At 47.6% G+C, this 22,594-nt stretch overlaps 1 protein-coding gene across 7 annotated transcripts in view; it reads left to right on the top strand.

Annotated features, from left to right (window-relative positions):
• Positions 1-221: 221 nt before the first annotated feature.
• Positions 222-22,594, top strand: part of LOC137519277 (DNA topoisomerase I, mitochondrial-like) — a 194,147-nt gene continuing 171,774 nt past the window's right edge. For all 7 annotated transcript variants that reach the window (XM_068238193.1, XM_068238191.1, XM_068238188.1 and 4 more), the window contains exons 1-2: positions 222-326; positions 15,083-15,188. In XM_068238193.1, coding sequence (XP_068094294.1) covers positions 15,091-15,188 — 98 coding nt within the window. In that variant the 5' untranslated portion in view covers positions 222-326; positions 15,083-15,090. The remainder of the gene's footprint in view (positions 327-15,082; positions 15,189-22,594) is intronic.

Below are 22,594 nucleotides of genomic sequence, written 5' to 3'. Positions count from 1 at the left end.
CTGCCGCTGGGGTCACTGTGGAGCTTTGTACAGCCAGGCTGGCTCCACTGCAATGCTCCCCTCTGCCGCTGGGGTCGCTGTGGAGCTCTGTACAGCCTGGCTGGCTCCCCTGCAATGCTCCCCTCTGCCGCTGGTGTCGCTGTGGAGCTGTAGCACTCCTCAGTACACCCGCTCAGACTCGGAGCCGCTGCCAGGCAGCAGACGTCCTCCTGAGAGCGGGTGCGCGGCGTGTGACGTCAGCACGTGGCGTGGAGCGGCGCTGCGCACAGGCGTGAGGGGAATAGGAGGGCAGCGTGTGCGGAGTGAGGAGACGCCCGAGGCTGCAGGTGAGGCCGGGAGACGTGCTGAGGGGGGCCGGGGAGCCGGTCACTGACCTCTGAGGACCACAGTGGGGGGACAGAGCATGCTGGGGTTGCCATATGAGACAGAAGTGTGGTTGCCATGGGGGACAGAGCATGCTGGGGTTGCCATTGGAGACAGAAGTGTGGTTGCCATGGGGGACAGAGCATGCTGGGGTTGCCATTGGAGACAGAAGTGTGGTTGCCATGGATGACAGAGCATGCTGGGGTTGCCATTGGAGACAGAAGTGTGGTTGCCATGGGGGACAGAGCATGCTGGGGTTGCCATTGGAGACAGAAGTGTGGTTGCCATGGATGACAGAGCATGCTGGGGTTGCCATTGGAGACAGAAGTGTGGTTGCCATGGATGACAGAGCATGCTGGGGTTGCCATTGGAGACAGAAGTGTGGTTGCCATGGGGGACAGAGCATGCTGGGGTTGCCATTGGAGACAGAAGTGTGGTTGCCATTGGAGACAGAGCATGCTGGGGTTGCCATTGGAGACAGAAGTGTGGTTGCCATGGATGACAGGGCATGCTGGGGTTGCCATTGGAGACAGAAGTGTGGTTGCCATGGATGACAGAGCATGCTGGGGTTGCCATTGGAGACAGAAGTGTGGTTGCCATTGGGGACAGAGCATGCTGGGGTTGCCATTGGAGACAGAAGTGTGGTTGCCATGGGGGACAGAGCATGCTGGGGTTGCCATTGGAGACAGAAGTGTGGTTGCCATGGATGACAGAGCATGCTGGGGTTGCCATTGGAGACAGAAGTGTGGTTGCCATGGGGGACAGAGCATGCTGGGGTTGCCATATGAGACAGAAGTGTGGTTGCCATGGGGGACAGAGCATGCTGGGGTTGCCATTGGAGACAGAAGTGTGGTTGCCATGGGGGACAGAGCATGCTGGGGTTGCCATTGGAGACAGAAGTGTGGTTGCCATGGATGACAGAGCATGCTGGGGTTGCCATTGGAGACAGAAGTGTGGTTGCCATGGGGGACAGAGCATGCTGGGGTTGCCATTGGAGACAGAAGTGTGGTTGCCATGGGGGACAGAGCATGCTGGGGTTGCCATTGGAGACAGAAGTGTGGTTGCCATGGATGACAGAGCATGCTGGGGTTGCCATTGGAGACAGAAGTGTGGTTGCCATGGATGACAGAGCATGCTGGGGTTGCCATTGGAGACAGAAGTGTGGTTGCCATGGATGACAGAGCATGCTGGGGTTGCCATTGGAGACAGAAGTGTGGTTGCCATGGGGGACAGAGCATGCTGGGGTTGCCATTGGAGACAGAAGTGTGGTTGCCATTGGAGACAGAGCATGCTGGGGTTGCCATTGGAGACAGAAGTGTGGTTGCCATGGATGACAGGGCATGCTGGGGTTGCCATTGGAGACAGAAGTGTGGTTGCCATGGATGACAGAGCATGCTGGGGTTGCCATTGGAGACAGAAGTGTGGTTGCCATTGGGGACAGAGCATGCTGGGGTTGCCATTGGAGACAGAAGTGTGGTTGCCATGGGGGACAGAGCATGCTGGGGTTGCCATTGGAGACAGAAGTGTGGTTGCCATGGATGACAGAGCATGCTGGGGTTGCCATTGGAGACAGAAGTGTGGTTGCCATGGGGGACAGAGCATGCTGGGGTTGCCATATGAGACAGAAGTGTGGTTGCCATGGGGGACAGAGCATGCTGGGGTTGCCATATGAGACAGAAGTGTGGTTGCCATGGGGGACAGAGCATGCTGGGGTTGCCATTGGAGACAGAAGTGTGGTTGCCATGGATGACAGAGCATGCTGGGGTTGCCATTGGAGACAGAAGTGTGGTTGCCATGGGGGACAGAGCATGCTGGGGTTGCCATATGAGACAGAAGTGTGGTTGCCATTGGGGACAGAGCATGCTGGGGTTGCCATTGGAGACAGAAGTGTGGTTGCCATGGGGGACAGAGCATGCTGGGGTTGCCATTGGAGACAGAAGTGTGGTTGCCATTGGAGACAGAAGTGTGGTTGCCATGGATGACAGAGCATGCTGGGGTTGCCATTGGAGACAGAAGTGTGGTTGCCATGGGGGACAGAGCATGCTGGGGTTGCCATATGAGACAGAAGTGTGGTTGCCATGGGGGACAGAGCATGCTGGGGTTGCCATATGAGACAGAAGTGTGGTTGCCATGGGGGACAGAGCATGCTGGGGTTGCCATTGGAGACAGAAGTGTGGTTGCCATGGATGACAGAGCATGCTGGGGTTGCCATTGGAGACAGAAGTGTGGTTGCCATGGGGGACAGAGCATGCTGGGGTTGCCATATGAGACAGAAGTGTGGTTGCCATTGGGGACAGAGCATGCTGGGGTTGCCATTGGAGACAGAAGTGTGGTTGCCTTGGGGGACAGAGCATGCTGGGGTTGCCATATGAGACAGAAGTGTGGTTGCCATGGGGGACAGAGCATGCTGGGGTTGCCATTGGAGACAGAAGTGTGGTTGCCATGGGGGACAGAGCATGCTGGGGTTGCCATTGGAGACAGAAGTGTGGTTGCCTTGGGGGACAGAGCATGCTGGGGTTGCCATTGGAGACAGAAGTGTGGTTGCCATGGGGGGCAGAGCATGCTGGGGTTGCCGTTGGAGACAGAAGTGTGGTTGCCTTGAGAAACAGTGCATGTTGTAGTTGCCATTGTAGACAGATCATAGTTGGAGTTGGTATGGGATACAGAGCATGTTGGATTTGCCATAGGAAACGGATCATGTTAAGAGTAATCATGAGAGACAAAGCATGTTGAAGTTGTCATTGGAGACAGGAGTATGGTTGCCATGGGAGACAGAGCATGTTGGGAGTTGCCATAGGAGACAGATCATGGTTGGAGTTGCTATGGGAGACAGAGGATGTTGGAGTTGCCGTTTGACACTGATCATGTTTGGAGTTGCCATTGGAGACAGGAGTGTGATTGGTTGCCATGGGAGACAGGTCATGTTTGGAGTTTCGATGGGAGGCAGGATTCTGGTTATTTGGCCTAGAGTTGCCATACAGGCCTCATCTTAGATAGACTTCTGGAGGCAAAACCACTGTGAACACCGTAAATTATTGTGTGTCCATACATGATCACATTTTGATTGTATGTAAAATAAAATGATTGATTTTGCACTGTACACAAAGTAATTTTGCTGCCACCAATCTCCAGATTGAAACAAGGTGTAAAGATCTCAGACTAGCTATTCCTAAAAGGAAGAAATGTTTATTTGCAACCTAGCTAACCAATCAACAATGTATAAAGATGAGACCATGCAGTAATGTGTCTCTTCTAAGGACAGAGATCTCTAGCATGGATCAGACATCAGACAATGCGGTAGTGTGTCTCTTCTGAGGACAGAGAGTTCTAGCATGGATCAGAGATCAGAAAATGCAGTAGTGTCTCTTCTGAGGACAGAGAGGTCTAGCATGGATCAGAGATCAGACAATGTGGTAGTGTGTCTCTTCTGAGGACAGAGAGTTCTAGCATGGATCAGAGATCAGACAATGCGGTAGTGTGTCTCTTCTGAGGACAGAGAGCTCTAGCATGGATCAGAGATCAGACAATGTGGTAGTGTGTCTCTTCTGAGGACAGAGAGTTCTAGCATGGATCAGAGATCAGACAATGCGGTAGTGACTCTTTTGAGGACAGAGAGCTCTAGCCTGGATCAGAGATCAGACAATGTAGTAGTGTCTCTTCTGAGGACAGAGAGCTCTAGCATGGATCAGAGATCAGACAATGCGGTAGTGTGTCTCTTCTGAGGACAGAGAGCTCTAGCATGGATCAGACATCAGACAATGCGGTAGTGTGTCTCTTCTGAGGACACAGAGTTCTAGCATGGATCAGAGATCATACAATGCGGTAGTGCGTCTCTTCTGAGGATAGAGAGCTCTAGCATGGATCAGAGATCAGACATTGCGGTAGTGTGTCTCTTCTGAGGGCAGAGAGGTCTAGCATGGATCAGAGATCAGACAATGCGGTAGTGTCTCTTCTGAGGACAGAGAGCTCTAGCATGGATCAGAGATCATACAATGCGGTAGTGCGTCTCTTCTGAGGATAGAGAGCTCTAGCATGGATCAGAGATCAGACATTGCGGTAGTGTGTCTCTTCTGAGGACAGAGAGCTCTAGCATGGATCAGAGATCAGACAATGCAGTAGTGTGACTTCTGAGGACAGAGAGCTCTAGCATGGATCAGACATCAGACAATGCGGTAGTGTGTCTCTTCTGAGGATAGAGAGCTCTAGCATGGATCAGAGATCAGACATTGCGGTAGTGTGTCTCTTCTGAGGACAGAGAGCTCTAGCATGGATCAGACATCAGACAATGCGGTAGTGTGTCTCTTCTGAGGACAGAGAGCTCTAGCATGGATCAGACATCAGACAATGCGGTAGTGTGTCTCTTCTGAGGAAAGAGAGCTCTAGCATGGATCAGACATCAGACAATGCGGTAGTGTGTCTCTTCTGAGGACAGAGAGTTCTAGCATGGATCAGAGATCAGACAATGCGGTAGTGTGTCTCTTCTGAGGACAGAGAGCTCTAGCATGGATCAGAGATCAGACAATGTGGTAGTGTGTCTCTTCTGAGGACAGAGAGTTCTAGCATGGATCAGAAATCAGACAATGCGGTAGTGTGTCTCTTCTGAGGACAGAGAGTTCTAGCATGGATCAGAGATCAGACAATGTAGTAGTGTCTCTTCTGAGGACAGAGAGCTCTAGCATGGATCAGAGATCAGACAATGCGGTAGTGACTCTTCTGAGGACAGAGAGCTCTAGCCTGGATCAGAGATCAGACAATGTAGTAGTGTCTCTTCTGAGGACAGAGAGCTCTAGCATGGATCAGAGATCAGACAATGCGGTAGTGTGTCTCTTCTGAGGACAGAGAGCTCTAGCATGGATCAGACATCAGACAATGCGGTAGTGTGTCTCTTCTGAGGACACAGAGTTCTAGCATGGATCAGAGATCATACAATGCGGTAGTGCGTCTCTTCTGAGGATAGAGAGCTCTAGCATGGATCAGAGATCAGACATTGCGGTAGTGTGTCTCTTCTGAGGGCAGAGAGGTCTAGCATGGATCAGAGATCAGACAATGCGGTAGTGTCTCTTCTGAGGACAGAGAGCTCTAGCATGGATCAGACATCATACAATGCGGTAGTGCGTCTCTTCTGAGGATAGAGAGCTCTAGCATGGATCAGAGATCAGACATTGCGGTAGTGTGTCTCTTCTGAGGACAGAGAGTTCTAGCATGGATCAGAGATCAGACAATGCGGTAGTGTGTCTCTTCTGAGGACAGAGAGCTCTAGCATGGATCAGAGATCAGACGATGCGGTAGTGTGTCTCTTCTGAGGACAGAGAGCTCTAGCATGGATCAGAGATCAGACAATGCGGTAGTGTGTCTCTTCTGAGGACAGAGAGTTCTAGCATGGATCAGAGATCGGACAGTGCGGTAGTGTGTCTCTCCTGAGGACAGAGAGTTCTAGCATGGATCAGAGATCAGACAATGCGGTAGTGTGTCTCTTCTGAGGACAGAGAGTTCTAGCATGGATCAGAGATCAGACAATGCGGTAGTGTCTCTTCTGAGGACAGAGAGTTCTAGCATGGATCAGAGATCAGACAATGCGGTAGTGTCTCTTCTGAGGACAGAGAGTTCTAGCATGGATCAGAGATCAGACAATGCGGTAGTGTGTCTCTCCTGAGGACAGAGAGCTCTAGCATGGATCAGAGATCAGACGATGCGGTAGTGTCTCTTCTGAGGACAGAGAGTTCTAGCATGGATCAGAGATCAGACAATGCGGTAGTGTCTCTTCTGAGGACAGAGAGTTCTAGCATGGATCAGAGATCAGACAATGCGGTAGTGTCTTCTGAGGACAGAAGGCTCTAGCATGGATCAGAGATCAGACAATGCGGTAGTGTGTCTCTCCTGAGGACAGAGAGTTCTAGCATGGATCAGAGATCAGACAATGCGGTAGTGTCTCTTCTGAGGACAGAGAGTTCTAGCATGGATCAGAGATCAGACAATGCGGTAGTGTCTCTTCTGAGGACAGAGAGCTCTAGCATGGATCAGAGATCAGACGATGCAGTAGTGTCTCTTCTGAGGACAGAGAGTTCTAGCATGGATCAGACCAAGTATAGTAACAGAGGCTGGTGATAGTATGCAGAACCAGCCTCTGTGTCCTAATGGCATTCTTCAAACACACCTCGGGTTCTCTTTAAATTGTTAGTTTTATTATAAAACTATACACACAAATATACAATTGAACTGCCAATAAATATATTTGGCAGCTGAACAGATTGGTTGGATGGGTCAGTAAAGGTAGCCATACATCTTGTGACTTGGCTGATCGACCGTCCAGTTTGATCATTTATTTTCGAATTGTATGAAGATTGGTGCTGCCATGTGCATGCCCAACCATTTTCAGGGAGAACATGCTGATTGGTAAGATGTTGTGTCGTTGTGGGCAGTCTGGTGCGCGGTGGTAACGGCCAGCGTTGAAACCCCCAAAGCTGCCCCCCCCTGTGCACCATACAATAACTGTTTGCCGCTGGCTCCATTCTCCATCCATACACAGCCCCATGTGGTTGCCAGCGCACTCGTGTGTGACATCACACATGCGTTCACATTACTCCGGCAACCACATGGGGCCCGTGTACGGATGGAGGATGGAGACCAAACCCAGCGAGGAACACGGACAGGTAATGCATAGTGCACTGGTCACCAGGGGGGGGCACTTCTAACATTAGCGGGGAGAGCACTGGGGCGGCAGATACGGCGTCACAAGGCTGATTCCGGATCGTTCTCAGCATGAAATTGATCAAGAATCGGTCTGTGGTGTATGGGCATCCGACAGATCTCTCTGATCACATTTGATCAGAGAGAGATCTGTCTCTTGGTCGATCTGCCCGTACATCATCTTATGTATAAGTGCACCTTATAAGATCAGAAACTATGAAGGGAAGACAAGAGACCGAGAGCCCGATATAGTGTAGTATTTCGATATAATAGAGATATCGTACCAAATACAGTGGTTATACTCACAAACATAGGTTGCCCTGTAGGCAGGTGGGGAGACTTATGACCTGACCCCACTCAGGTTTAAGAAGTCGCTCTCTATAGACAGGAAGAATTGGGGATACCCCCCTCCACTGAGGGTGGACTAGACTCGACTAGTCACACATACATTACATTCAGTAAGGCGTCGTGAATTCACAGATATTAGTATTGCCTTATAAAGCGCCAGCATATTCCGTGGCACTGTACAAACTACGTAAGAAACATACATGGGGTACAACATAATACAGACAATCTAATCTAGAGTGTAAGCCTTTGGCAGGGCCCTCTCCCCTTGTGTATCATACATGACTATGTGCACTTTACCCAGAATTATGGGAACTGGTAATTTTTTACCACTACCACTCCAGTTTATGATCTGGCATTGTACTATTATCTGCATTGTGTTGTGTATCTTATTGCTATTACCTGTATTGTTGTATCTATGGTCTGTTACCTGTATTGTTCTGTCACCCCTGTTATTGTCTGTAATCCTATTTATTGTACAGCGCTGCGTAATATGTTGGCGCTATATAAATCTAATTAATAATAATAATGATATACACCAATAGACGAAATACAGAGTCATTACAAAACACAGAATTGGTCATTACAGTGGCAAAAATAATATGAATAATTGTGTAATTAATTCCAAGACACTAAAGGGTGATAGAGCCCTGACCTGGTGAGCTTACAATCTAAAGGAATACAAAGGGGGAAACAAGAGGAGGGGTAGTACACAATATTCCTACCTAGAGGCAATGTGTGTTAGGTTATCCAGTAGGAGTGCAACTTGCCCAGAGGTCAAAAGGGGAACTTGCCTAAAGGTGGCCATACACTTATAGATTTGCAGCAGATTCGACCATCAGATGGATTTCTGTCATATGCCTGTCAGGTGGTATCTGACAGGAATCTGATGTGTGCCACACACTAGGAACAGATTCCAGAATGAAATCTATTGGAAATTGATCTAAGGGCATTATTGGACTATTCGATCCAATGCAACTCTATAGGCCATCCATCTACTGCCAGCCAGCAGATCCACCTAGATTTTCCTTCCTGTCAGATCAAATCGATCGAAATTGGCCGCAAATCGATCGATTGATAGATTTGATAGAATCGATTTCCGATCGATTCCATAGTATCGATCGATGGCTGAAATCGACCAGTGTATGGGCACCTTAAGTTAGAGCGCATGCTTTTTTGGAAAAGTGACTTTTCAGGGTGTGCTTAAAAATTTCAAGGGTTGGAGATTGACTGATGTGTTGGAAGGGGATTCCAGAGGAGGGGTGAAGCGCATGGAAAATCTTGTAACGTGAATGTGCGGAGGTGATTCTAAAGGAGGACAATAGAAGATCGTGTGCAGATCTGAGATTGAGTGTCTGACGTCAGACGTTCTATGTTACCGGTCCTGTAGCAGCCTCCGTGCAGTATCCGTAACCTCCGGGCAGTTATCCATACACACTACTGGCGCATAGTGTCTGACGTCAGACGTTCTATGTTACTGGTCCTGTAGCAGCCTCCGTGCAGTATCCGTAACCTCCGGGCAGTTATCCATACACACTACTGGTGCATAGTGTCTGACGTCAGACGTTCTATGTTACTGGTCCTGTAGCAGCCTCCGTGCAGTATCCGTAACCTCCGGGCAGTTATCCATACACACTACTGGCGCATAGTGTCTGACGTCAGACGTTCTATGTTACTGGTCCTGTAGCAGCCTCCGTGCAGTATCCGTAACCTCCGGGCAGTTATCCATACACACTACTGGCGCATAGTGTCTGACGTCAGACGTTCTATGTTACTGGTCCTGTAGCAGCCTCTGCGCGGTGTCTGTAACCTCCGGGCAGTTATCCGTACACGCTACTGGCACATAGTGTCTGACGTCAGACGTTCTATGTTACCGGTCCTGTAGTAGGCTCCGCGCGGTGTCCATAACCTCCGGGCAGTTATCCGTACACGCTACTGGCGCATAGTGTCTGACGTCAGACGTTATATGTTACTGGTCCTGTAGCAGGCTCTGCGCGGTGTCTGTAACCTCCGGGCAGTTATCCGTACACGCTACTGGCACATAGTGTCTGACGTCAGACGTTCTATGTTACCGGTCCTGTAGCAGCCTCCGTGCAGTATCCGTAACCTCCGGGCAGTTATCCATACACACTACTGGTGCATAGTGTCTGACGTCAGACGTTCTATGTTACTGGTCCTGTAGCAGCCTCCGTGCAGTATCCGTAACCTCCGGGCAGTTATCCATACACACTACTGGCGCATAGTGTCTGACGTCAGACGTTCTATGTTACTGGTCCTGTAGCAGCCTCCGTGCAGTATCCGTAACCTCCGGGCAGTTATCCATACACACTACTGGCGCATAGTGTCTGACGTCAGACGTTCTATGTTACCGGTCCTGTAGCAGCCTCTGCGCGGTGTCTGTAACCTCCGGGCAGTTATCCGTACACACTACTGGCGCATAGTGTCTGACGTCAGACGTTCTATGTTACCGGTCCTGTAGCAGCCTCCGTGCAGTATCCGTAACCTCCGGGCAGTTATCCATACACACTACTGGCGCATACTGTCTGACGTCAGACGTTATATGTTACAGGTCCTGTAGCAGCCTCTGCGCGGTGTCTGTAACCTCCGGGCAGTTATCCGTACACGCTACTGGCACATAGTGTCTGACGTCAGACGTTCTATGTTACCGGTCCTGTAGCAGCCTCCGTGCAGTATCCGTAACCTCCGGGCAGTTATCCATACACACTACTGGTGCATAGTGTCTGACGTCAGACGTTCTATGTTACTGGTCCTGTAGCAGCCTCTGCGCGGTGTCTGTAACCTCCGGGCAGTTATCCGTACACGCTACTGGCACATAGTGTCTGACGTCAGACGTTCTATGTTACCGGTCCTGTAGCAGCCTCCGTGCAGTATCCGTAACCTCCGGGCAGTTATCCATACACGCTACTGGTGCATAGTGTCTGACGTTATGCGTCAGTGTCGTGTATGGAGAGCAGCCTGTATGATGATGGACACAGCATGGAGGCTGCTACAGGACAGGTAACGTATAACTGCACACACCCAGCACATTTATATGTTACCTGTCCTGTAGCAGCCTCCGCACGGTGTCCATAACCTCCAGGCGGCTTTCCGTACACGCTACAGGCGTATAGTGTCTGACGTCAGACGTTATGTTACCGGTCCTGTACTAGGCTCCGCGCGGTGTCCGTAACCTCCGGGCAGTTATCCGTACACGCTACAGGCGTATAGTGTCTGACGTCAGACGTTCTATGTTTCCGGTCCTGTAGTAGGCTCTGTGCGGTGTCCATAACCTCCGGGCGGCTCTCCGTACACTCTACTGGTACATAGTGTCTGACGTCAGACGTTCTATGTTACCGGTTCTGTAGTAGGCTCCGAGCGGTGTCCATAACCTCTGTGCAGTTATCCGTACACGCTACTGGCTCATAGTGTCTGACGTCAGACATTCTATGTTACCAATCCTGTAGCAGCCTCCACGCGGTGTCCATAACCTCCGGGCGGCTCTCCGTACATTCTACTGGCACATAGTGTCTGACGTCAGACGTTATATGTTACCCGTCCTGTAGCAGCCTCCGCGCGGTGTCCATAACCTCTGGGCGGCTCTCCGTACACGCTACTGGTGCCTAGGGTCTGACGTCAGACGTTATGCGACAGTGTCGTGTATGGAGAGCAGCCATGATGATTATGGACACCTCACGGAGGCTGCTACAGAACAGGTAATGTATTACTGCACACACCCAGCACATTTATACATTAGGGGGGGGGGGCAGCGGCAGTGCGGATTCAGCCAATTCCCTGAAGGTTTCATGCTGGAATCGGGTGGGAATCGGCCTGCAGTATATGGGCAGAATCAACCAAAAACACATTTTATCTGTAATCAGATTTGATTAGAGATACATTTGTCTATTTGTCGAATCTGCCCATACATCACTAGATGTATGGCTACCTTCAGAGTGAAGAGTTTGAACTGGATCCTCTGGTTACTTGGCAGCCAGTGAAGAGCTTGACCGAGAGGAGCAGCAGAGGAAGATCGAGAAGAAAGATGAATGAGACGAGCAGCTGAGTTCAGTACCGACTGGGGCGGGGCCAGTCTGTTAGAAGATAGTCCACAGAGTAGTACGTTGCAGTAGTCCAGACGAGATATTATAAGAGCATGCCATGTACTAACATTTTAGTTGTGTCCTGGACGAGAAATGTCGGATGTGGGATATGTTTTGGAGTTAGAGATGACAGGAGCTGGTTAGGGAGTAAATGTGAGGAATAATAGCGAGAGGGTAGTCAAGTATTACCTCTAAGCACCGTGTTTTGGGAACTGAAAATTATCGGGGTGTTGGGGTTCTTTTCAAACTTTTTTCACATTGTTATGGGATGTTGTGTGTAGAATTCTGAAGAAAACAATGGATTTAATTCATTTTGGAATGAGGCTGTAACATTACAAAATGTGGAAAAGGTGATGTGCTGTGAATACTTTCCGGATGCACTGTAGCTTTAGGACAAGTCCACCATATATGCCACACAGGGATGTGCAGTTGGAGTTGACTAATCAAAGTCGGAGCAATTTTGGGTACCTGGAGTCGGAGTTGGTGGTTTCATACACTGAGGAGTCGGAGTTGGTGGTTTCATACACTGAGGAGTCGGAGTTGGTGGTTTCATACACTGAGGAGTCGGAGTTGGTGGTTTCATACACTGAGGAGTCGGAGTTGGTGGTTTCATACACTGAGGAGTCGGAGTTGGTGGTTTCATACACTGAGGAGTCGGAGTTGGTGGTTTCATACACTGAGGAGTCGGAGTTGGTGGTTTCATACACTGAGGAGTTGGGGTTGGATGATGTTTGTTTCAAATCCAGAGCCCTGGTATGTATTAGACTAAGGAGTCTGCGCCATTTTGGGTACCTGGAGTTGGAGTCGGATGATTTTTGTACTGACTCCTACAGAGTGCCCATGAGGCCGCAGCCTGTAATACGCATTGGTGATTTGTACCATATATATATATATATATATATATATATATATATATATATATATATATATATATATATATATAATGATCAGCGAGATGGATGTACGGTGAAGCAGTTTTAAAGGGATACTGAGCAGGTATAAAACAACATAATTGGTGCTTACCTGGGGCTTCCTCCAGCACACCATAGCCTGCGAGGTCCCCCAGCATCCTCCTGGCTCCTGATGATGCGTGGCGGGCGGTGTGATGACGCGTAGCATGCATGGCAGGGACTTGTAGTGGCGACTCCAGGTGGAAGTCGCCAGTTACCGGGGCCGCCAGCGGGACCAGGTGAGGACGCTGGGGGACATTGCGGCCTGCGGTGGACTGGAGCAAGCCCCAGGTAAGTACCAAACCTTTTCTTTTTTTTTTTGTATACCTGCTCAGTATCCCTTAACCTCACTGGTGTTTTTTTTTCTTTTTAAACTTGTTTTAAATCATGTAGCTGGCATGTTCTGACTCTGGTACGTATAACACTGCCGATCGTGGCTATCGGGGAGGGGGGAGCGGCGGCAAACGGACAACACATGTAGCTAGCAAAGTGCTAGCTACATGATGTACGAAAAGTTTTTTCCCCAAAAATCTCCCTGGGCCATGCTATCCCCTCCGGCGGCAATGGACGAGCTGAGCTCATCTGTACCGCTCAGGAGGTTAAATGCCCCCTGCATACTGCAAATCCCATTTCCCATTCTGGTTTCCGATTTCTCCTGGATGTTGCATGACAATTGTGATTGCATGTAGTGTGATGTGGGGGGTTCCAGGATAGAATAGTGACTGCTTTTAGTCAGTGTGTTCACAAGCAAGCAACTAGGACAAGAGGTTCTAGAAGAAAAATAAGAGGAAATCACTATGGGCTTCAGTCAGAGGGAACAAAGATGGCAAATGCCAGAAATACCATTTTTATTTACTACATAAAATTCGCTGAAATCAATATGTGGACAGTGTAATACGTGTGTGATATGTAAGAAGAACGAGTAGTTATCTACTTATATATGTGTTAGTCCCCTCCCTCCCCCGGCATCTACATGGAAACACAGTTCACTCTGAAACCAGAACAAATCCGAACCCTATAAAGTCATAAAAACTAGTAATGCGCGAGCTTCAAACTGCATCTCCAGGCAATTATCAGACATGGTTTCAGGACATTACTTACCACAGGCCTATGAAGTTGTTGGTAGCCTGGCAATGAGGCAATGGCCTTTCCAGCTAGGAGGTGAATGTGAAGATTCACGTCTGTCATATAAGTGTCCTGATTACAAACAGTGCAAACAGCGAGCCAATGTGACCGACTGCAGCTTCACAATAACATTTCCCAGGGATTCAGCATGGTAGACCAGTCAGATGGCTGGTGCTAATGGCTGAGCCAGGAGAATCTTACAAGGAACCCGAACTGAGACATACAGAGGCTGCCATACTTATTTACTGTACAATACCAGTTGCCTGGCAGCCCTGCTGGTCTATTTGGCTGCAGTAGTGTCTGAGATGTACTTACCAGGTGCTTCCTGTGCTCCTCGTCTGCAGCTCCGCTCTCTGCCAGTCTCCCGGGGCCCCCTCTGTAGCGGTCGCTGAGCTGGCCAGGTCAGTGGCTTCTATGCAAGTGTGTGGTCACAGTAGGCACAGTAATCCTGGAAACTGACTACAGGAACACAACCACAAGCGAGCCACTATGGAGGGGATCCCGGGAGACTGGCTGAGGGCGGAGCTCCGGCGAGGGGCACAGTGAGCCGACTACAGGAACACAACCACAAGCGAGCCACTATGGAGGGGACCCCGGGAGACTGGCTGAGGGCGGAGCTCCGGCGAGGGGCACAGTGAGCCGACTACAGGAACACAACCACAAGCGAGCCACTATGGAGGGGACCCCGGGAGACTGGCTGAGGGCGGAGCTCCGGCGAGGGGCACAGTGAGCCGACTACAGGAACACAACCACAAGCGAGCCACTATGGAGGGGACCCCGGGAGACTGGCTGAGGGCGGAGCTCCAGCGAGGGGCACAGAGGCTTCCAGGGGCTGGAGGAAGCACCGGGTAAGTACATCTGATTATTATTTTATTTTTTATTACTTTGCCTCAGGTATGCTTTTCAGGTGGCCATACATCAGTCCATATATGGCCAGACCAACCATTGATTCCTCTGTAATGGAATCTGATCAGAGAGGCATCTATTGTCTGCCCAGCGATTTCTAATAGACTTCAGCAGGAAATGTATCAGAAATCATCGTGCCCCCCCCCCCCTCCCCAGGTATAAGTGACGTTCCCCCACCTGTGCCCAGTGTAAAGTCTCACCTCTCCGCTGGCACCACTTCTGGCCTCCTCCGGTGCTCGGCATCTTAGTGAGCGTCTGTACCACGTGACTCAGCATTTAGTGACATCACAACATACGCCAGTGTCACGTGATGCCAAGCACTGGAGGAGACCAGTGACACCAGTCGGGTTGTTGCCATATCAGTCGCTGTAACCACTGTGCACTCAATCCAGCCCTTATGACCAATATTTACCCAGCACTCCCGATTGATTCTTTTGACCAATTTCGCTTGAGGTCAATCAAAGGCCATGTTGTGGTACCATTACAGTCCTGAACCTGCGTCTCTAGCAGTATTGTGCATTTGCAGTCCTTTGTCCTCCAGCGGCAGCTCACCCAGGCTTGTCACATCTCTGCATTGTCTAACTGCACTTCTCTTGTCTTGTGCTTTAGGGTAAAAGATGCGGTCTGGACCGGTGAAGATAAATAGGACTCCCTGTGTGGCAAATACCAGTAATGGGGGCTCTTCAGAGATTTCCAATACACTCTCCACTCACAGGTAGCCATGGCGGAGTCCCTCCTTAATCTAATCATCTGTCTACATTTTTCATCTAATCATCTGATCATAATTATCACCTAATATTCTCTATACCATCATCATCTATCTACAATGTTCATCTAATCGTCTGTCTACAATATTCACCTAATCATCTTTCTACAATGTTCACCTAATCGTCTTTCTACAATGTTCATATAATCTTTGTACAATCATCACCTAATCTTCTCTCTTCAATCACCTAATCTCTCTACAATCATCAGCTAATCTTCTCTTAACAATCATCAGATAATCTTCTCTCTACAATCATCAGATAATCTTCTCTCTACAATCATCAGATAATCTTCTCTCTACTTGTAAACATGTAAAAACAAAGAACCGAGAGCCCAATATAGTGTAGTATGCACTGGAATTGGTGAGTAAATGAGAAAGTATAAGTGTTATACTCACAAACCAGGGTTACCGCCAAGGCAACCACTGTAAAGGCAGGTGGGGAGAACAAGCCTGTCCCCACTCAGGATTAAAACGTCGCTCTCTGCGGATAGAAGGAAAAATAGGGTATGTCACCCTTCCACCAGGGTGGATTCTCGATGAGTAAAAAGGTACAGAGGCGCCAGTAGGATAAAATGCAATGAAAATGCAATAAAAGGTTTAAAATTTCGGGACGCGGTGGTGGACCAGCAAATCCCCAGAAACAGACAATGGTACTGTCAGCGGTACTGACAATGGTACTGTCAGCGGGCAAGATCCCGCTTCATCAGGCAATAAATCACCGGAGCAAACAACAGCACGGGGTCCAAACGGAGCTTGGCACCTCTGTGAAGCTCCGTTTGGACCCCGTGCTGTTGTTTGCTCCGGTGATTTATTGCCTGATGAAGCGGGATCTTGCCCGCGAAACGCGTTGCAACCTGTACTTGGAGTATGTGATTAAATTATTTATTGACCACAACTGACAGTACCATTGTCTGTTTCTGGGGATTTGCTGGTCCACCACCGCGTCCCGAAATTTTAAACCTTTTATTGCATTTTCATTGCATTTTATCCTACTGGCGCCTCTGTACCTTTTTACTCAATCTTCTCTCTACAATCATCAGATAATCTTCTCTCTACAATCATCAGATAATCTTCTCTCTACAATCATCACCTCATCCTCTCTCTACAATCATCACCTTATCCTCTCTCTACAATCATCACCTCATCTTCTCTCTACAATCGCCTAATCTTCTCTCTACAATCATCACCTCCTCTTCTCTCTACAATCATCAGCTAATCTTCTCTCTACAATCATCACCTCATCTTCTATCTACAATCATCAGCTAATCTTCTCTCTACAATCCTCACCTCATCCTCTCTCTACAATCATCACCTCTTCTCTCTACAATCATCAGCTAATCTTCTCTCTACAATCATCAGCTAATCTTCTCTCTACAATCATCACCTCATCTTCTCTCTACAATCATCACCTCATCCTCTCTCTACAATCATCACCTCATCCTCTCTCTACAATCATCACCTCATCTCCTCTCTACGATCATCACCTCATCTCCTCTCTACGATCATCACCTCATCTCCTCTCTCTACAATCATCGCCTAATCTTCTCTCTACAATCATCACCTCCTCTTCTCTCTACAATCATCAGCTAATCTTCTCTCTACAATCATCACCTCATCTTCTATCTACAATCATCAGCTAATCTTCTCTCTACAATCCTCACCTCATCCTCTCTCTACAATCATCACCTCTTCTCTCTACAATCATCAGCTAATCTTCTCTCTACAATCATCAGCTAATCTTCTCTCTACAATCATCACCTCATCCTCTCTCTACAATCATCACCTCATCCTCTCTCTACAATCATCACCTCATCTCCTCTCTACGATCATCACCTCATCTCCTCTCTACGATCATCACCTCATCTCCTCTCTACGATCATCACCTCATCTCCTCTCTACGATCACCACCTCATCTCCTCTCTACAATCATCACCTCATCCTCTCTCTACAATCATCACCTCATCCCCTCTCTACGATCACCACCTCATCTCCTCTCTACGATCACCACCTCATCTCCTCTCTACGATCACCACCTCATCTCCTCTCTACGATCACCACCTCATCTCCTCTCTACAATCATCACCTCATCTGCTCTCTACAATCATCACCTCATCCTCTCTCTACAATCATCACCTCATCCTCTCTCTACAATCATCACCTCATCTTCTCTCTACAATCATCACCTCATCTTCTCTCTACAATCATCACCTCAACTTCTCTCTACAATCACCTCATCCTCTCTCTACAATCATCACCTCATCCTTGTGACGCCGTTGATATGACATATCGAATGCGTCATGGAGTTACGAACGGCAGTTCTTCGCAAACCAACCAAACTGACAGTTTTTGGTTCAAATACACTTTTTTCCCTTCGCCAAAGGGCAGGAGAAATCTTTTCATGGTCAGTTAATTAGCCTCCTGTGAAAAGATTCTCTGCCAGCACAGGGGACCCCCTGAGGTGTTTATGACCTCATCCATCAGATGAAGGGTAGATATCAGTTGACCGAAGCTCATAAATTGTAGCTTTCTCCAGCCTGATCGGCCCCAGTCTCAGCATGAGACTCGACACCTAGGCTGCTCCCTGAGCTTCAAAAGACTTCTGACCTTAGGAAAACCTGCTGTGACCTCAGGAATCCCAATATTCATATGTTCTTCATATTTCCTTCATAATTCCTGGCATAGCAGATCTCCCTGGCCATGAAATCTGCACAGGTTATGGGATTCCACAGGGCGCTGGTTCTGACAGGTTTACGGACCAATCGGACTGCCAGATCTAGCGTAAGATTGTTTTAAAATTACCCTCTAATACCCCAGGGGTCTGATCCCCCAAGTTTGGTATCAACGTTCTTGATAAATTCTGACAAACCTAAAAATGTTATTAGATTTAACCTAACTTGTACGGTTTGCAGATGAGCACACTTATCATGATTCAGGTAAATTTTTGTCTCTATGAGAGGGGCAGAGATCTCCTATTCCAAAGAGGTGTGTGATCCACGCCCCCTAACCCCTCCTTGCTGGAGTGGGGGCTATAACCAGACAGAGCCCAGAAAGCTCTGAGTCCTTTACCTTCAATCTGATGTCTAGTAACATCCTGGCAGCCCGCAAGGACACGGGCCAAAACCTCCATCTTGGAAATTCTCACAAAGGCCTGTTGGCCGCATGGCAACCGCCATTTTGGGACTTTCGCCAAAGACTTGCGATTGCCGCATGGACTACCAATAACGGTATTTGAACTGTATATAATCGGACATTCTGTTCTCTTTTCCTCTCTCCTCTCTGTCAATCAATCTGTTCTAAAATAAGCTGTGTGTATGTAGTTTAGAAATAAACTAACGATTTTTGATCGTTCAGTTGTGTGCCTTTTCTCGTCATCTGATTGCTGCTATAACGAATCTGCCCTCTGAAGAGTCAGTCATACTACCGCATTGTTTTATGATTTGCTTATGATTGTTGATTTGCTAGCTAGGTTGTAAATAACCGTTTCTTCCTTCTAGGATTAGCTAGTACCAGATTTCCTGTGCGAAATCGATAACTTTCGTTTCTCGATTGTAAATACAATTCGAGATTGCATCATATAGGGACCCAGCAACCTTTCTTTAACGTCACATTGCTCACAGTCTTTAAGCCGTCGGAAGTGACTAATCCCCGAACGGTGACTTGAGCGTGTTGAACGTGATTGGGCTGGCTACCGTATTATGATAGCGTTGGAGACTGTCTGCTCCATACAACCAGACAGTGGTGGCAGTGTATTTACCCGATTTCCAGCGCGAAATCGATATCTTTAGTTTACAGATTGTATATACAATCAGAATTGTACATGTATGGGCACCTCCAACCAATCTTAACCGTTTACTACGCACACAGTGAATTTGCCTCCAGCAGTCTCTAGTGCATGAGACCTGCATGGCAACAGTGGCCTAGTAATACGGGGTTGGTGGATGTTTGTCCCATTACATATTGTCGGCAGCTGCGCGACCAATCTTTATTGTCAGTCTGTTCACCCTACTTCCTGTGTATGCTAACGGGAGCAGATTAGACGGGATTGGCACGCTCTGTCGCCCTTTACTTTCTTCCCTCTGACGATCCAGCAACCGGTCTCGTTGTCCGTCTGCGCCCGTACTTCCTGCGTACGCTAACGGGAGCAGATCTCGACGGGATCGCGGGGCTGGATTGTCACAATCCTCTCTCTACAATCATCACCTCATCTTCTCTCTACAATCATCACCTCATCTCCTCTCTACAATCATCACCTCATCTCCTCTCTACAATCATCACCTCATCTCCTCTCTACAATCATCACATCATCTTCTCTCTACAATCATCACCTCATCTTCTCTCTACAATCATCACCTAATCTTCTCTCTACAATCATCACCTCCTCTTCTCTCTACAATCATCACCTCCTCTTCTCTCTACAATCATCACCTCATCTCCTCTCTACAATCATCACCTAATCTTCTCTCTACAATCATCACCTAATCTTCTCTCTACAATCATCACCTCCTCTTCTCTCTACAATCATCACCTAATCTTCTCTCTACAATCATCACCTAATCTTCTCTCTACAATCATCACCTAATCTTCTCTCTACAATCATCACCTCCTCTTCTCTCTACAATCATCACCTCATCTTCTGTCTACAATCATCACCTCATCTCCTCTCTACAATCATCACCTCATCTCCTCTCTACAATCATCACATCATCTTCTCTCTACAATCATCACCTAATCTTCTCTCTACAATCATCACCTCCTCTTCTCTCTACAGTCATCACCTAATCTTCTCTCTACAATCATCACCTAATCTTCTCTCTACAATCATCATCACCTCTTCTCTCTACAATCATCATCACCTCTTCTCTCTACAATCATCACCTCATCCTCTCTCTACAATCATCACCTCATCTTCTGTCTACAATCATCACCTCATCTCCTCTCTACAATCATCACCTCATCTCCTCTCTACAATCATCACCTCATCTCCTCTCTACAATCATCACATCATCTTCTCTCTACAATCATCACCTAATCTTCTCTCTACAATCATCACCTAATCCTCTCTCTACAATCATCACCTCATCTTCTGTCTACAATCATCACCTCATCTTCTGTCTACAATCATCACCTCATCTTCTGTCTACAATCATCACCTCCTCTTCTCTCTACAATCATCACCTCCTCTTCTCTCTACAATCATCACCTCATCTTCTCTCTACAATCATCACCTCATCTTCTCTCTACAATCATCACCTCATCTTCTCTCTACAATCATCACCTCATCTCCTCTCTACAATCATCACCTCATCTCCTCTCTACAATCATCACCTTGTCTTCTCTCTACAATCATCACCTTGTCTTCTCTCTACAATCATCACCTTGTCTTCTCTCTACAATCATCACCTTGTCTTCTCTCTACAATCATCACCTCGTCTTCTCTCTACAATCATCAGCTCGTCTTCTCTCTACAATCATCACCTTGTCTTCTCTCTACAATCATCACCTTGTCTTCTCTCTACAATCATCACCTTGTCTTCTCTCTACAATCATCACCTCATCTTCTCTCTACAATCATCACCTCGTCTTCTCTCTACAATCATCACCTCATCTTCTCTCTACAATCATCACCTCATCTTCTCTCTACAATCATCACCTCGTCTTCTCTCTACAATCATCACCTCATCTTCTCTCTACAATCATCACCTCATCTTCTCTCTAAAATCATCACCTCTTCTCTCTACAATCATCACCTCATCCTCTCTCTACAATCATCACCTCATCTTCTGTCTACAATCATCACCTCATCTCCTCTCTACAATCATCACCTCATCTCCTCTCTACAATCATCACATCATCTTCTCTCTACAATCATCACCTCATCCTCTCTCTACAATCATCACCTCATCTTCTGTCTACAATCATCACCTCATCTCCTCTCTACAATCATCACATCATCTTCTCTCTACAATCATCACCTAATCTTCTCTCTACAATCATCACCTCCTCTTCTCTCTACAATCCTCACCTCATCCTCTCTCTACAATCATCACCTCATCTTCTGTCTACAATCATCACCTTATCTTCTCTCTACAATCATCACCTCATCTTCTCTCTACAATCATCACCTCATCTTCTCTCTACAATCATCACCTCCTCTTCTCTCTACAATCATCACCTCCTCTTCTCTCTACAATCATCACCTCATCTTCTCTCTACAATCATCACCTCGTCTTCTCTCTACAATCATCACCTCGTCTTCTCTCTACAATCATCACCTCGTCTTCTCTCTACAATCATCACCTCATCTTCTCTCTACAATCATCACCTCATCTTCTCTCTACAATCATCACCTCATCTTCTCTCTACAATCATCACCTCATCTTCTCTCTACAATCATCACCTCATCTTCTCTCTACAATCATCACCTCATCCTCTCTCTACAATCATCACCTCATCCTCTCTCTACAATCATCACCTCATCCTCTCTCTACAATCATCACCTCATCTTCTGTCTACAATCATCACCTCATCTCCTCTCTACAATCATCACATCATCTTCTCTCTACAATCATCACATCATCTTCTCTCTACAATCATCACATCATCTTCTGTCTACAATCATCACCTCATCTTCTGTCTACAATCATCACCTCATCTTCTGTCTACAATCATCACATCATCTTCTCTCTACAATCATCACATCATCTTCTCTCTACAATCATCACCTCATCCTCTCTCTACAATCATCACCTCATCCTCTCTCTACAATCATCACCTCATCTCCTCTCTACAATCATCACCTCATCTCCTCTCTACAATCATCACCTCATCTCCTCTCTACAATCATCATCTCATCTTCTCTCTACAATCATCACCTCATCTTCTGTCTACAATCATCACCTCATCTCCTCTCTACAATCATCACCTCATCTTCTGTCTACAATCATCACCTCATCCTCTCTCTACAATCATCACATCATCTTCTCTCTACAATCATCACATCATCTTCTCTCTACAATCATCACCTAATCTTCTCTCTACAATCATCACCTCCTCTTCTCTCTACAATCATCACCTCCTCTTCTCTCTACAATCATCATCTCATCTCCTCTCTCTACAATCATCACCTCATCTTCTCTCTACAATCATCACCTCATCTTCTCTCTACAATCATCACCTCATCTTCTCTCTACAATCATCACCTCATCTTCTCTCTACAATCATCACCTAATCTTCTCTCTACAATCATCATCTCATATCCTCTCTACAATCATCACCTCGTCTTCTCTCTACAATCATCACCTCATCTCCTCTCTACAATCATCACCTCATCTCCTCTCTACAATCATCACCTAATC

This window comes from Hyperolius riggenbachi, chromosome 5 (assembly GCF_040937935.1).
Source record: "Hyperolius riggenbachi isolate aHypRig1 chromosome 5, aHypRig1.pri, whole genome shotgun sequence".
NCBI classification, from domain to species: Eukaryota; Metazoa; Chordata; class Amphibia; order Anura; family Hyperoliidae; genus Hyperolius; species Hyperolius riggenbachi.
Note: the sequence above shows the minus strand (reverse complement) of the source record. Positions and strands in the feature narration are given on the sequence as shown.